At 36.2% G+C, this 14,914-nt stretch overlaps 1 protein-coding gene across 2 annotated transcripts in view; it reads left to right on the forward strand.

Moving 5' to 3' along the window:
* LOC149788531 (uncharacterized) overlaps positions 1 to 13,683 on the forward strand; it is an 85,076-nt gene extending 71,393 nt beyond the window's left edge. Inside the window, exon 4 of one of the 2 annotated variants that reach the window (XM_089974545.1) lies at positions 13,401 to 13,683. In XM_089974545.1, coding sequence (XP_089830671.1) covers positions 13,401 to 13,520 — 120 coding nt within the window. In that variant the 3' untranslated portion in view covers positions 13,521 to 13,683. Of the gene's footprint in view, positions 1 to 4,431; positions 4,907 to 13,400 lie in introns of those variants that run through there. The other variant, XM_089974546.1, reaches the window with a different exon arrangement.
* The last annotated feature ends 1,231 nt before the right edge of the window (positions 13,684 to 14,914 follow it).

A 14,914-nucleotide genomic window follows, 5' to 3' on the forward strand; every position in this document is an offset into this window, starting at 1 on the left:
ACACTGACATGGGATTTTCACTATTCTGCTTGAATGATTGATGAGACTGACATGGGATTTTAACTATTCCATTTGAATGATCGATGAGACTAACATGGAATTTTCACTATTCCATTTGAATGATCGATGAGACTGACATGGGATTTTCACTATTCCATTTGAATGATCGATGAGACTGACATGGGATTTTCACTATTCCATTTGAATGATCGATGACACTGTCATGGGATTTTCACTATTCCATTTGAATGATCGATGAGACTGACATGGGATTTTCACTATTCCATTTGAATGATCGATGAGACTGACATGGGATTTTCACTATTCCATTTGAATGATCAATGACACTGACATGGGATTTTCAATATTCTGCTTGAATGATCGATGAGACTGACATGCGATTTTCACTATTCCATTTGAATGATCAATGACACTGACATGGGATTTTCACTATTCCATTTGAATGATCGATGACACTGTCATCGGATTTTCACTATTCCATTTGAATGATCGATGACACTGACATGAGATTTTCACTATTCCGTTTGCATGATCGATGACACTGACATGGGATTTTCACTATTCCATTCAATGCGCTTATGACTATGTATGTATGTATGTATGTATGTATGTATGCTTGTAAATATGTATGTTTGATATCGATTTTAATGTAAAAGGACTTAACTCTGGATTTAGTTCTTTTTTTATGTCTTCATGATGGCACAAAACACGTAGGAATGGATTTGTATCAAAATGGATTTGTGGATATATCTGAAAATACCTTTAATGATGCAGGTTCAGTAACTTATTTTTCTTCCAATAAAAACTAATTATAGATTTAACGAAACTTAGCGTGAATAGCTTTATGTTATCAGAGACAAGTGATCTTCTATACATGGTAGAATGTTCCATGTCAACGATAAAGAATTTAGATTGCATTAATGGAAATCTTGCAAACATCTTAACTCAGACGTAAAGGATCTTTTACTCCTCTGTGGTCTTAAACTAAGTAACAGAAAAGCAAAACCAGCAAGTTTTGTTGTTGTTGTTTTGGAGGAGTCTCGTCGCAAGATAGACTTTACATGGCGGCCAGTATAACCGGTGGAGGGAGAACCCAGAAAAACCCCGGAAAGAACCACCTACCCACGGGAAACTCCTGTCAGGTTTCTCACATGCCCACATTGGCTAGACCAGAGATTTGAACCCACGCAGACAGAGGTGAGATTGTAGTGATCGGTGAAGGCGAATTCTCTAACTTATAAAATTACAATTTAACAGGAACTTCCAGTATTGTGAATTAAGTCTAAAATATTCCTAAAAGTTAAATCACAAGTCTAAAAAATTGGGTATTCCAAACGAACTGTTTGAATGTGCTGATGTACCAATACCATTGAATATGCTGAAGTGCCAACAGTCATGACGTATCGCAATGACGAAATCCAGAATGTCTTGGAATGAATTCACAACAATTCCAAAATAGTGTTAATCCAAACAGTAATATGAGCACTTTGTAATCAGTTAACAATTTAAATACATGATTTCTCTCAAACTAAAGCTGAACACAACATTAAATACTTCTGCAGACTGAAAATAAAATAAGAACAGTAAAATAAGAATATCAATGAATAATTGTTGATTTCTTCTTTCTGATATAAAGCCACACGACTCTATGTTGCATAATACAATCCTACTAGATCAATGTCAGAATACCTCCCCACCTGATTTGCATCCGAATATTCAATCATATCCATGGAAACTGCCCCAACATTTGCTTATTTTCAGGGCTGGGCTAAGAACGAAAATCCAAGTAAACAACCTATTTATAGTATCATTATCTTACAATATTTTGCAGTCATGGATAAAAATTTATTATATGATATGTTGTTTATAAATAATCATAACAATCTACAATCATGGACAAAAGTTAAAGGAATATAATTGCATCACCAAAATGTGGTATATTGGTGTTTCTCAAGGATATCTGTGTTGGTTTCAATACTCGGCAGTTAAAAAGACTAAAAGGACAGACGAAATCGACAAAAAGAGCTCCATTTCTTTCTAGGGATTCTTTCTGTAGTTTGTTTTTGTTTGCTTGCTTTGTTTTTTAATTATTCTCTGTAAAATTATTGTTGTTGTTTTTGTTGTTGTTGTTATTATTATTATTATTATTAAAAAGTTTTGTTGGAAATCAGATATTTCTTTCTCGACTTGACAGAACAGGCAGAAGATGTTCTGATTATTTCACTAATATGAAGAAGATTGTTACATTGTGTTGTTGATGACGAATAACTGTTATGTTTGCCCATGAAGAAAGAAACAAGCGAGATCTCAGCACAGGCAAGTGCATGTGATAAAGAAGTGAAGCAGATTGTCTTCCGTGGCTTGCGACAATGCTTGAAGTCATGGCCTTCATTCAAAGTGTAACGCGCCAGAGGTCTAAAAGCACCTATCATAAATGTACATCGGAACTGAGCTAATAAAAAACACATTGTTAAACAGATTGCGTTTAGTTTAGTTTGAGGTAATTGTTTTCCTTATTTCAAAGATTCTCGTCAGCTGAATGGTTCACGAACGCGCTAATACCACAACTAATGTTCGTATAATCAAACTAATGGTCACACGTTCATGGGACTCTAATTTCATACATGTACGAGTGCACTAATCACGTTCTAGAGCCGTAGTTCATTCGACATGCCAAGACCCAGATCCATAATACACGGAATTATTTATGTTTCTAATTATTAAACACTTGCACATGGGAATATCCTAAAAATTCCTTATATTAAAAAAAATTTGACAAGGCCATTTTACGAAAATAACTTAATAATTAACGAATTATTAGGTTTGGAAATATATCTTGCCTGCAGAGATTCTCCACAATCAAGCTAAGAATCACTAAAATATATATTAAAAATACATATAAATGGAGATGTAACTAAAAATATCACAAAAGCTTGTTACACAAATCCTTCAGCGATTTTTTAATCGGGGAAAAGTACGGCCGTGAACATTTTCTTAGGTTCCATGTAGGGTTCACAGTTGCTTTGTTCCCGATCTGTATGTCGCTGCATTGTATAAGCTGTAAAAGCCGTTCCGGTCTTCCCGCTCTGGTCTGTCCATTCCTATATGTGCATTTCTTGAAATCTTAGAGACGTCGTTTCTCTTTCTCAGTCCCTATTATGTTCCTATTCATTTTTGCTATTTCATTTTTGCAAATATTTGTGCATATTTTGTATCACTTGATCTCGTCTGATCAAATTGAAAATGTGGTCAACGAATATTCTCAGATTTCCGTTCTTGGCGAATGCAAAAAAAACCCAAAAAAAACAAACACACAACAACATTTCAGCAAATTATTTCTTTTTAAGATAAAACATATCAGCCGCATTATGTTGTAGTATGGTTAACAAGACGTACATCCGTGTTGGACTTTATTATAACTTCAAGGAAAATTAAATTATATTGTAGGATGGCGAATACGATGCAAATGTCTATTGACCTTTATTATAGCTTCATGGATGTCAAAATCTTTGTTGAAAAGTAGAATTGGAATATTAAACCGACGAGTGGCGACGTTGAAATTTATGTATGTGTATTGACAAATTCAGAATCTCGATTTTTTTTTTCACCAAAAAAAATATTCTGTAAATTTTACAGAGTTGTACGGTATCGTTTAAGGTACAGTTTGGCTCTGATCAAATGCTGAGGTTCTGTAAAGACGGTTGACATCGAGCTGTAAAGCTTGTCTCTTTGGCGTACCTGTTATAATTTATTCCAGCCAGATACATTCCCAAATCTTGTTTTGGATGACGCCGTATTTTCTGCTGAATGGATACAACGCCCTTATTGTTCTGGACGGCCAATGGAAGGACATTCCTTTCTATTTTGTTTTTTGTTTTGTTGTTGTTTTTGTGGGTGTGTGTAACGTTCCATGCGCTATACAAACCAGTCTGACTACTTCGCATAAAGACCAAATGTAGGTAACAGATACAGTTCTTCAGTTTGACTTGCTGCATACGAAACTGGTCTCTCAAACAGACGACTCATTTCAACGAAAATGACTTAAATGAAGCAGTACCTCAGGTCGACCTAAGTCTGTAAAGGTTAGGTAGATAACCGAAGATGACGCTGCAATTAGGTCAATGTTTGCTTCTTAATACTTCTGTCAGTAAACAAAAAGGGAGTACCTATTCGTGTAATAAGAACTGTCAAGATTAGATGATCTTTCTGAGGCTAATACGGTGAAATTGTAAGTTACGCCAAGTATATTTAAAACTAGTTTTGTGAATAAATCATTACAAATAAGATATAACAAGAATTACACTAAAACAAAAGGCACCAGTAATGCAGCTCTTTTATATACCATGCCACCCTCTCCCTGTGTCTGCTTACGTGTGCTCTTGACTAATTTAACTGTTTTGTTTTCTTCAGGCAGGCGATATTGTAATTGAAACCGGTGGCCAAGGGGAAACAAGCAAGGCTGAATGAAGCGCTACGATACGATTGCTCTCTCTTTCATCTGAGATGCAGGAATTCTAGGGACAAAGCAATAGTCAAATGGAATATAGTCCGATGAACACAAAATTCATTCAAACTTTGAACCATTCTTAGGCGAGGTCAAGCGTTATATGGAGCACAGAAGTGACGATCATGGTGAAAGACTAGTACTTTAGGCTGATGACAAGGCTACAGCCCCACGCATGCGCTTCAGTTGTTCATTGTGTTCATGACGCTACATTCATTGCTAGAGTTTTAGTCATGTATAAGTAACAATGCATAAACAGTAGGAAAATCAAATATATGATATGTTATTTTGCAGATGAGCAATAATTTCAGAATGTCATTGATTTATATTTTAATACTTATGAACTTGATTGATGTTATATTCACTGCCGGGGGGGGGGGGGGGGGGCGGGGGGAGGGAGAGAGAGCTATCACGATGTGTTCCTTAAAGATTTTGGTGCTATACATCCAAGGCCGGATTAAAGGCGAAACAGAGGGAGAGGGGATGGGGGCACAACAATTTTCTGATGGTTTTGGGGAGGGGTATTCTGAAATTGCTCCAGAGCTACTTACAACTTTAATCCGGCCTTTGTACATCCTATATTTAATCATTCTGGGCAGTGAGCACTTCGCATCAGATGATCACGGTTGCAATACATTTTCCCGCCTTTAGGAAGCATGATACATGTGACTGCTTTATTGGACAAAAGGTATTTGGGACGAATGGTAGATTTAATTGTTCTTTATTGGACACAAGATTTCTAGGACGGATGGTACATACAGTTGTGTGTTTTACTGGACAAAAGACCTTTATGATGCATAGCACACATCATTGCGTGACAAAAGACCTCAGAATCATGGGACAGTTTGATTTCAAATTGATATCTTAGTTACATCTAAAGTCACAACCTACTACATAACGTTCGCAAAACAATTTTAGATTGTAGAAGTTTGACTGCGAAAGCTTGTGCCGGTTCGATTTCAGAGCAGAGAGACAAAAATGGTGATGAGGTACCCTTATTTTTTAAAAGAAAAGAAAACAAAGACAGATCAAACATTGACGTTACTTTGCCTAAAAGTTTGACATCGCTTAGCTAAACTAGTACTTTATGTGGAATCTTCCTTTCAGAGAATATTCCACTGATTTGAAACTCAGAGTTTGTGTTACAGCTTCAGTTTTAAAACTTGTTTGATCGTTAGGCCAGCTTTGAGTATCATGCAGTTTTTGAACTTGTATGACCTTGATGCCAGCTTTGTGTATCACGCAGTTTTAAAACTTGCATGACCGTGATGCCAGCTTCGAGTATCACGCAGTTTTAAAACTTGTATGACCTTGATGCCAGCTTTGCGTTTGACGCAGTTTTAAAACTTGTATGACCTTGAGGCCTGCATTGAATATCTCTGTTTTCAGTGCTACTAGTTTTCTTTCTGATTCTTTCGGGGTGCAAACATGATTGAACCTTTATCCGATGTTAAGAAAATCATTATTTAAATTCTTATATAAAATAGAACATTTGTGTTAAACAGTGCTGACGTCACCCACCACGGCGCATAATTAAACAAAGAAAATCGTTACGCAGTTAAATGCATTGGGAACAAGTGTGAATACTGAATTAGGATCATTGTCAATTACGACAAAATTGTACAGCAATATTTTGTTCATGTTGTGAGCCTTTAGAAAAGCAAATTTAACCCAGTTGAAAAGTGGAATAATTAACATTTCGCTGAACGTTAGTCCAAGTCCAACACATGCCAATACCCATGGCCTACTGGCCAGTACTATCGCTGAATGTTAGTTCAACGTGCCTATACCCATGGCCTACTGGCCAATACTATCGCTGAATGTTAGTTCAACATGCCTATACCCATGACCCACTGGCCAGTCCTATCGTTGAATGTTAGTCCATCACTTGCCTATGCCCATGGCCCACTGGCCAGTCCTGAATGATAGTCTGAGTCCAACATGTGCTGCAGACCAATAATATCGCTAGACGAAGTATTAGGTATTACTTTATGAAAGGCATAATGGTAAGTTTGACTGATATTCTGGTCTATATCTGTCACCTAACTGACTGACGCTGTGTAAAATATACAGATTCATACGAGAATAAATTTATTACTTTTCAACCAATTTTGATGAAAGTTTAAGTATTTACTTAGCGTCAATACAAGTATGAATGATTCGGGACATACTTAGCGTCTGTACTAGTATGAAAGGTTTGGTAATATACTTAGCGTCTTTATTAGTATGAAAGGTTCAATATATACTTAACATCTACATACTCGTATGAAAGGTTCGGTCTATACCAAACATCAATACTAGTATGAAAGTTTCTGTCTATACCAAATACCTATACCAGTATTAAAGGTTCCGTATATACCGAATACCTATACCAGTAATAAAGGTTAAGTATATACTAAGCGTCTTAACTAGTATATATTTGTGTCAAGTTGGTTCACATATCATGGCATATGATGAGTTGACGTAGCTATTCCATGGCGATAAGTTAATTATAAATGCATGAATATGTCTGTAACTTATTGATTTTAATAGAATATATTTTTACGGACATTTATCACATCGTACACACGAACTTGAAGTTCTCTTGCTATAGGATCAGTCATATCTCATTCTAAATACCTCGATTTTTACCCTGCAAAAGTACCTCATGTTGTCATTTACATGAAGCGCAATATTTTATGAGACAGACCTCATTTTAGTTGTGTAATCCGCGCTACAGCTTCAGTATATTTCTCAGATGTACGCCTTTTCATCCGTAATGCGCATCACTCAAATGTACGCCTTTTCATCCGTAATGCGCATGACTCAGATGTACGCTTTTTCATCCGTAATGCGCATCACTCAAATGTACGCCTTTTCATCCGTAATGCGCATGACTCAGATGTACGCTTTTTCATCCGTAATGTGCATCACTCAAATGTACGCATTTTCATACGTAATGCGCACCACTCAAATGTATGCTTTTTCATACGTAATGCGCATCACTCACATGTACGCATTTTCATACGTAATGCGCATCACTCAAATGTACGCCTTTTCATACGTAATGCTCATCACTCAAATGTACGCTTTTTCATACGTAATCCGCATCACTCAAATGTACGCTTTTTCATATGTAATGCTCACCATTTAGCGTGCTCGTTAATGACTGACTTGTCTGGCTTTCTTTCAAGTGCTACTAAATGGCGGCGCCGTAGAGGCATTGCTTGTTTGAAAAGAAAGAAGAAAAAAAAATCAACGAACACGTTAATTTAGCTGACATGGCCCAAGACCTAAGAAGCTCGGTGTCGCCGTGACCATGCATCAGTTGAGCGTCGTACGACGGACAGGTTGTGCGTCATTTAAACTGTTACTTATACCACAAAAGAGACTGTGCTCATAGAGAAATTTTGAGCCAGCTTGGTTCCAACGATTATATTATCAAGATTTCAAGAGACGTTCATTATGGGCGAGATAAGCTGATATTAAATGAGTTTCCCTGGAGGTTGCATTTATGACTAAATTTCAGACTTGGTATGTAAACTGTAACCAATACCATCACTGGGACGGATTCATCAGACTTGTTACGTAAACTGTGTGTGTGTGTGTGTTTAATTGGGATTTTTAACATAGCTTTAACAATTTTTCAGTCATATCACTACAATGTCTGCAATGTGGCAGTTTATAGTGATGTCTAGCACTGGGGCATTATGCCGCAGACACGTAGCATGATGTCCCCACCCAGTCACATTATACTGACACCATGCCTACCAGTCCTAACACTAACCTCTTAATGTTGAACGCCAAGCGAGGCACCTGTTAGTACCATTTTTATAAGTCTTTGGTATGACTCGGCCGGTTACGTAAACTGTAATCGATTGATCACGAGTATGGGTCCATCAGACTTATTACGTAAACTCAAACCAATATCACCACTGGGAGCGATTCATCAGACTTGGTATGTAAACTGTTATAAGTATCATCACTGGCACGAATTCATAAGGCGTGGTATGTAAACTAACAAATATCATCCCTGGGACGGATTAATCAGACGTGGTATGTAAACGGCAACAAATTCTATCGCTGAGACGGATTCATAAGACTTGTTATGTAAACTCTAACCAATATCATCACTATGACGGATGATTTTGATTATAAGACACGTGTGAATGAGGAGAACTGACATTTAGACTCGCTAGTGTGTTACTTAATTTGGTGTATTTGTTTCTGTCCCAAAAATGTATCTTAAGCCTATGCTTGTATGAAAAGTTCATGACTCGGATGAACTCGGTCATGAGTAAATATTACGCATATTTAATTAGGTCACCCAGAACCTCTGCCATAAAACTATACTCGGCATTTAGAATACTGCATTTTACTCCAGATCTAAAAGACTTTTTCGAAACGTACACCTTTCTGATTGGTCACTTGCTCCAGACCTAAAAGTCTTAATCGAAACGTACATATTTCTGATTCGTCATTTACTCCAGACCTAAAAGTCTTAATCGAAACGTACATATTTCTGATTGGTCACTTACTTCAGACCTAAAAGTCTTAATGGAAACGTACATATTTCTGATTGGTCATTTACTCCAGACCTAAAAGTCTTAATCGAAACGTACATATTTCTGACTGGTCATTTACTTCAGACCTAAAAGTCTTAATCGAAACGTACAGATTTCTGATTGGTCATTTATTCCAGACCTAAAAGTCTTAATCGAAATGTACAAATTTCTGATTGGTCATTTACTCCAGACCTAAACGTCTTACTAGAAACCTACATATTTCTGATTGATGATTTACTCCAGACCTAAACGTCTTACTAGAAACATACAGATTTCTGATTGGTCATTTACTCCAGACCTAAACGTCTTAGGTGGCGCTATACAGTTTCGCATTTTGCATAAGGGTTAGGATTTTAAAGAAAAAGAATGTCCCCGGCTTTCCTCACTGGTTATACTGGCTATTTAAAAAAGACCTTGTATATTTAGGTATAATGCAAAGAACCTTTAATTCCCTTTATTTTGGTGTATGATTGATGGGTGTACTATGGGTTATAGAGTATACAGCTTGGCCTTACTTCAGATGTGCACATTTCAAAAAAGTGCTAGCTCTACTTGGTCATTTTCACTTCCTGAACTTCAGAGGTAAATTGTATAAAAAAGAGCCGATAACTTTTTTTTACATTTTATATATTTGGTAATTCATTCATTGCACTTTCAGAAGCTGGTATTGTCTAGTCTGGCAAAATTCATTTTCCCTATTTTAATAGCTGCTATGTATGGTGTACTTTAGACTAATTCAGACTGATTTTTTAACACAAGGGAGCAGGCATTTTAGTTAGCAGTGTGCTTAAATCATGTAAAATTTCCAGAAGTACAATATCCAAAAGAAATATTATCCACATTACATTAATGTAGCATAGAGGTATGCAAACATTCTCTCCACTGTGCATGTTTTAAATGCGAACTACTTCACCTTACATACGTCACTCTCTCAAAAGTACATATTATCTGGTGAGCGCCACCATACTAGAAACATTCAGATTTCTGATTGGTCATTTACCCAAGACCTAAACGTCTTATTTCTGATTGGTCATTTACTCCAGACCTAAACGTCATAATCGAAACGTACAGAGATCTGATTGGTCATTTACTCCAGACCTAAACGTCGTAATAGAAACGTACAGATTTCTGATTGGTCATTTGCTCCAGACCTAAACGTCTTACTAGAAACGTACAGATTTCCGATTGGTCATTTACTCCAGACCTAAACGTCTTAATCGAAAAGTACAGATTTCTGATTGGTCATTTACTCCAGACCTAAACGTCATAATAGAAACGTACAGATTTCTGATTGGTCATTTACTCCAGACCTAAACGTCTTACTAGAAACGTACAGATTTCTGATTGGTGGGAACATGTTCTAGTAAGATCTAGAGGCTGCATATCTAAACTAATTTTGATATAACTTAGTATCTAAGCCCCTTTAATCAATATTTCAGGCACGTTTGATTTGTGAGTAGCATTTGTACATATGAATATGCTATGATGTTTAGTTTGTCACGTGCTATAAACACTACGCTAGTTAAGAAAGTGCTATGAAAACTGTTAAACACGTGTGCATCCACATGGTCGAGACTCGATACTCAGTAAAACTTACGCACGTGGTCATCCACATGGTCGAGACTGGATACTGAGAAAAACTGATATACAAGTGTGTGTGTGTGTGTGTGTGTGTGTGTGTGTGTGTGCATTTATCTTTTTCATGACATTTATTGTTCCTGACAATGAGTCACGTTTTCTTTTATTTAGAACATATTTAATATGCGCTATTTGTCAAAAATTCTGTTTTTTTTAAGGTCACGTGGCAAATAATGTACACTATCCAAATAAATAGGTGGATGTACATTATCACTCATTTCGAATTAAATTTATTAAACGAGTTTAATACTTTCTTTCTTTTGTGAGCCCTCTCTACCAAGATACTTAAACTATTAACAAGTTTAAACATTTCATTTGAAATGTGCACAAATGTTTGATTATATTTATCATATGACAACAACTCCAACTGTGTCGATGTGACGAAATTGCAACTCACTACAGTTGTCCAGATACAGACTGTGACGCCAGCTATTACGTTATGAGGTGTTATATGTATTACATACTTACACAAAACTACATAATTGTTTCGTTTTGAGTGGGTGGAAATGACGAGTTTGATTTGTTGTAAAGATCAGGCCTAGACCTATTCATTAGCTATAACAAACTAGTTCTTTCCTCCCAACTCGGAACAAAATACAAATGTGGTTTTGTATTTACTGTATACCTCTTTTTACGCTTTCGAAATATTTGTAGCTTTAATGTATGATTGAAATTAAAAAGCAAATTAGGCTTTATAAAAGTTAGTTTCACTACATCTAAAAATATCAATGCGCGGATGTCAAAGAAGACAAGTGTGTTCAATCTGGGTGTGTGATACATAAATACAGATTGAACCGTTGTATCGAACGCCAGATGACGTAGGTAAGTTTAAGTGGGTATGTAATAAAGAAAATTGTGGTACTGGGATATTGACTTCAACACGAAGCAGTTGTTTGATAAATAGTGCTTCGAGGCAGACGGTACTCGTGAAAATGTTGCATTCACGACTTGTCTTGAAAAGCAAAAGTCACACCGTGAGGAAAACACCTAAGAGAAAAGTATATATTTTTAAGGTTTATAGTCTATATTTTAGTGTGAACACATTACTGTATGGTATTGTATGTGATGTATCATTTGTTTTTATTTGTATTTTTTTAGTTTTTTAAATCAGATTGTTGCTCTTCGGTCATATATTTGCGATACGAAAAATACCTTTGTGTATTTTGAATTTTATAAAACATTTTTGAATGGCAATACATTGTCCCGATTACATAACGTGCGTTTTTCATTCTTGACTAATGAACACGGGCGCCCAAAGAGTTATCTTCAGTGGGGGCAGGGGTTGCTGGTATACATGTAGTGATGAGCTATTAGGTTTTGTGGTTGTAGGCTAAAACATGTTTTGAGGTGAAATTGCGGGCGGGGGGGGGGGGGGGGGGGGGCAAGTAACCTCCTTACCCTAATGTGCGGGCGCCCATGTTAATTCTTTTTACTCTTAAAGCACAAAGCCTTTTGTATTATTGACTAATGAAACCTTTACTCACTCTTAAAGAACGAAGCCTTTTTCATTCTGGACTAATGAAGCATTTAAAAAAAAAACTAATGTAATAATCTGAGTCATTCCATGCGTTTTTCACTCTTGACTGATGAAGCCTTTTCTCTAACTAATGCAACTATGTCAGTCATTCCACTCTTCTTCTTCTCTTTCGTTAAATAACGGTTGTTGCATTTTCCTAGATTTGTTTCTTAATACTGTTAAACAAGAGTCTTTAACAGTGGTAATTTTATCTACTTAACTATCAGTCTTGTACTGGATACTTTAACAGTGTTACTAGTATCTACTTACCGATCAGTCTTGTTTTGGATACTTTAACAGTGTTACTTGTATCTACTTACCGATCAGTCTTGTATTGGATACTTTAACAGTGTTACTTGTATCTACTTACCGATCAGTCTTGTACTGGATACTTTAACAGTGTTACTTATATCTACTTACCGATCAGTCTTGTATTGGATACTTGAACAGTGTTACTTGTATCTACTTACCGATCAGTCTTGTACTGGATACTTTAACAGTGTTACTTGTATCTACTTACCGATCAGTCTTGTATTGGATACTTTAACAGTGTTACTTGTATCTACTTACCAATCAGTCTTGTATTGGATACTTTAACAGTGTTACTTGTATCTACTTACCGATCATTCTTGTATTGGATACTTTAACAGTGTTACTTGTATTTACTTACCGTTACTTGTATTTACTGACCGATCAGTCTTGTAACGGATACTTTAACAGCGATAATTGTATTTATTTAAAGACCAATTTTGTATTGGATACTTCAACAGTGGTAACTGTATTACTTACCGACCAATTTTGTATTGGATACTTCAACAGTGGTAACTATATTACTTGCGGACCAGTTTTGTATTTGATATTTCTGTGAATACAAGACATAGCAAATTCAATGTAATGTCGAATATTAAAACAAATAATACTGCTCAACAGCGCCATTATTCTATCAAATCTCAATAAGTTTTCTTTTAACCCATTTCGTTCAAGACAATTAAAAGGGCACATTAAGCGGATATATGATCAAACAGAAAAGGAAATAAAGAACGTATTTGTCGTTTCATTGGTAGATTGTTATCACAAGCGGAATTTTTTAATGAACTGCCATGGTTCTTCAGAGTATTAATGAAAACAGTCAGCTGTTCTTTCAGCAGAATGATCCTTAACTTTCTTTTTGTTCCAGAATTGGCTGTCTTCCAACTTTGAATTCCGTACGTGTTATATATCTTTTGCTATACAGCGTAAAACAATCCATTGGATTTTGAACGATTCTCGCTATCCGTACTGTTTCTTCAACGGTTGATGTCCATCTCAGAACGATATCTTGTATTCGCCATTCAAATTCATAAAGATTTTGGACTTTGTATACCAGTATTTATTACACGGACACATTCATTTTAAGTGTGACTTAGGGTGGTACTCCACAGTTTCGCACTTGCATAGGGCTATATTTTTTAAGAATAAAAATTTCCCAGGTTTTCCTCGCCGATTATACTTTGTTACTTAAATTAGACCCTGTATATCTTGGATATTGTTAAAAGATCTTTTAATTCCCTTTGGTTCGGTGTATTATTCATGGGTGAAATTTGGGTTATAGAGTATACAGCTTGGCCTTCAGATGTGCACATTTAAAAAAATATAGTTCGGCTTGGTTATTTCCATTTCCTGGACTTCAAAGGTAAATAGTAAAATTAGGAGCTGATAACCATTCTTAGTTTATATATATATATATATATATATATATATATATATATATATATATATATGTGTGTGTGTAATTAATTTATTAATTGCATTTTCAGAATTTGGTATTACCTTCTCTGGCAAAATTCGTTTTCCCTAGTGTACTTTGGACACGTTCATACTGATTTTCGAGGAGGCATCTGTTTTGATTAGATATATGCTTTGACTATGCAAGATTTCCACAACTACAACATTTAAAGAAATTTAAGCCACGGTGCATGGAAGTAGTATAGAGGTATACCAACAGTATCTCAGTTGTACTTATTGCAAATGCAAAAAATTGCGTCGTACACCTGTCACTCTGTCAGAAGAACGCAATATCTGTAGAGCGCCACCATAAAGACCGCATATGTATTATTACTTTACGATCTGACATAAAGCTACGTTTAAGTCGGAAGCGTCTAAACAGTTCTTTTCAATAATTCTCATCTATTTCTTCCATAGAACTGTATTAGTAGCAAAGTCACACACATGCTCATAACCCAACCCCACCCCCACCCCGGAAAGTGAGCTATTTTAAAACTTCACCTTGCATTTTCTCAACCTCGCAAAAGAATGTTTTGCTACGAGAGGAACATAAAACTTACAATGATTCTTCATGAGATGCCACTAAAATACTAGGAGACAATCAATAAAATATAAAACTAAAGTATCATAATTAAACCATCCGTAATACAGTTGGTCATTTCATCCCCGGACGCCCCTCTTGCTGTAATTGGGTGGGGAATTAGGTACGGGGGTAACATACGGTTTACCGCCCAAGTAGGGATGTGTACCGCCAAGCGCGGGCTGGTGCTGCACCTGCACCTATCAACCACTGCAGCACCCTGGGTTGTCCGGATGTATGACCTTCTAAATAAATACCATTCAATTAATTATAACTAGGAGACAGGCCAACAAACTAAATTTAAGGAACATTAAGATCAGATGTCTTTGACACGTCTTAGCGACCCT

The sequence above is a fragment of the Sinohyriopsis cumingii genome, chromosome 11, assembly GCF_028554795.1.
Source record: "Sinohyriopsis cumingii isolate HCF-2022 chromosome 11, ASM2855479v2, whole genome shotgun sequence".
Taxonomy (NCBI): domain Eukaryota; kingdom Metazoa; phylum Mollusca; class Bivalvia; order Unionida; family Unionidae; genus Sinohyriopsis; species Sinohyriopsis cumingii.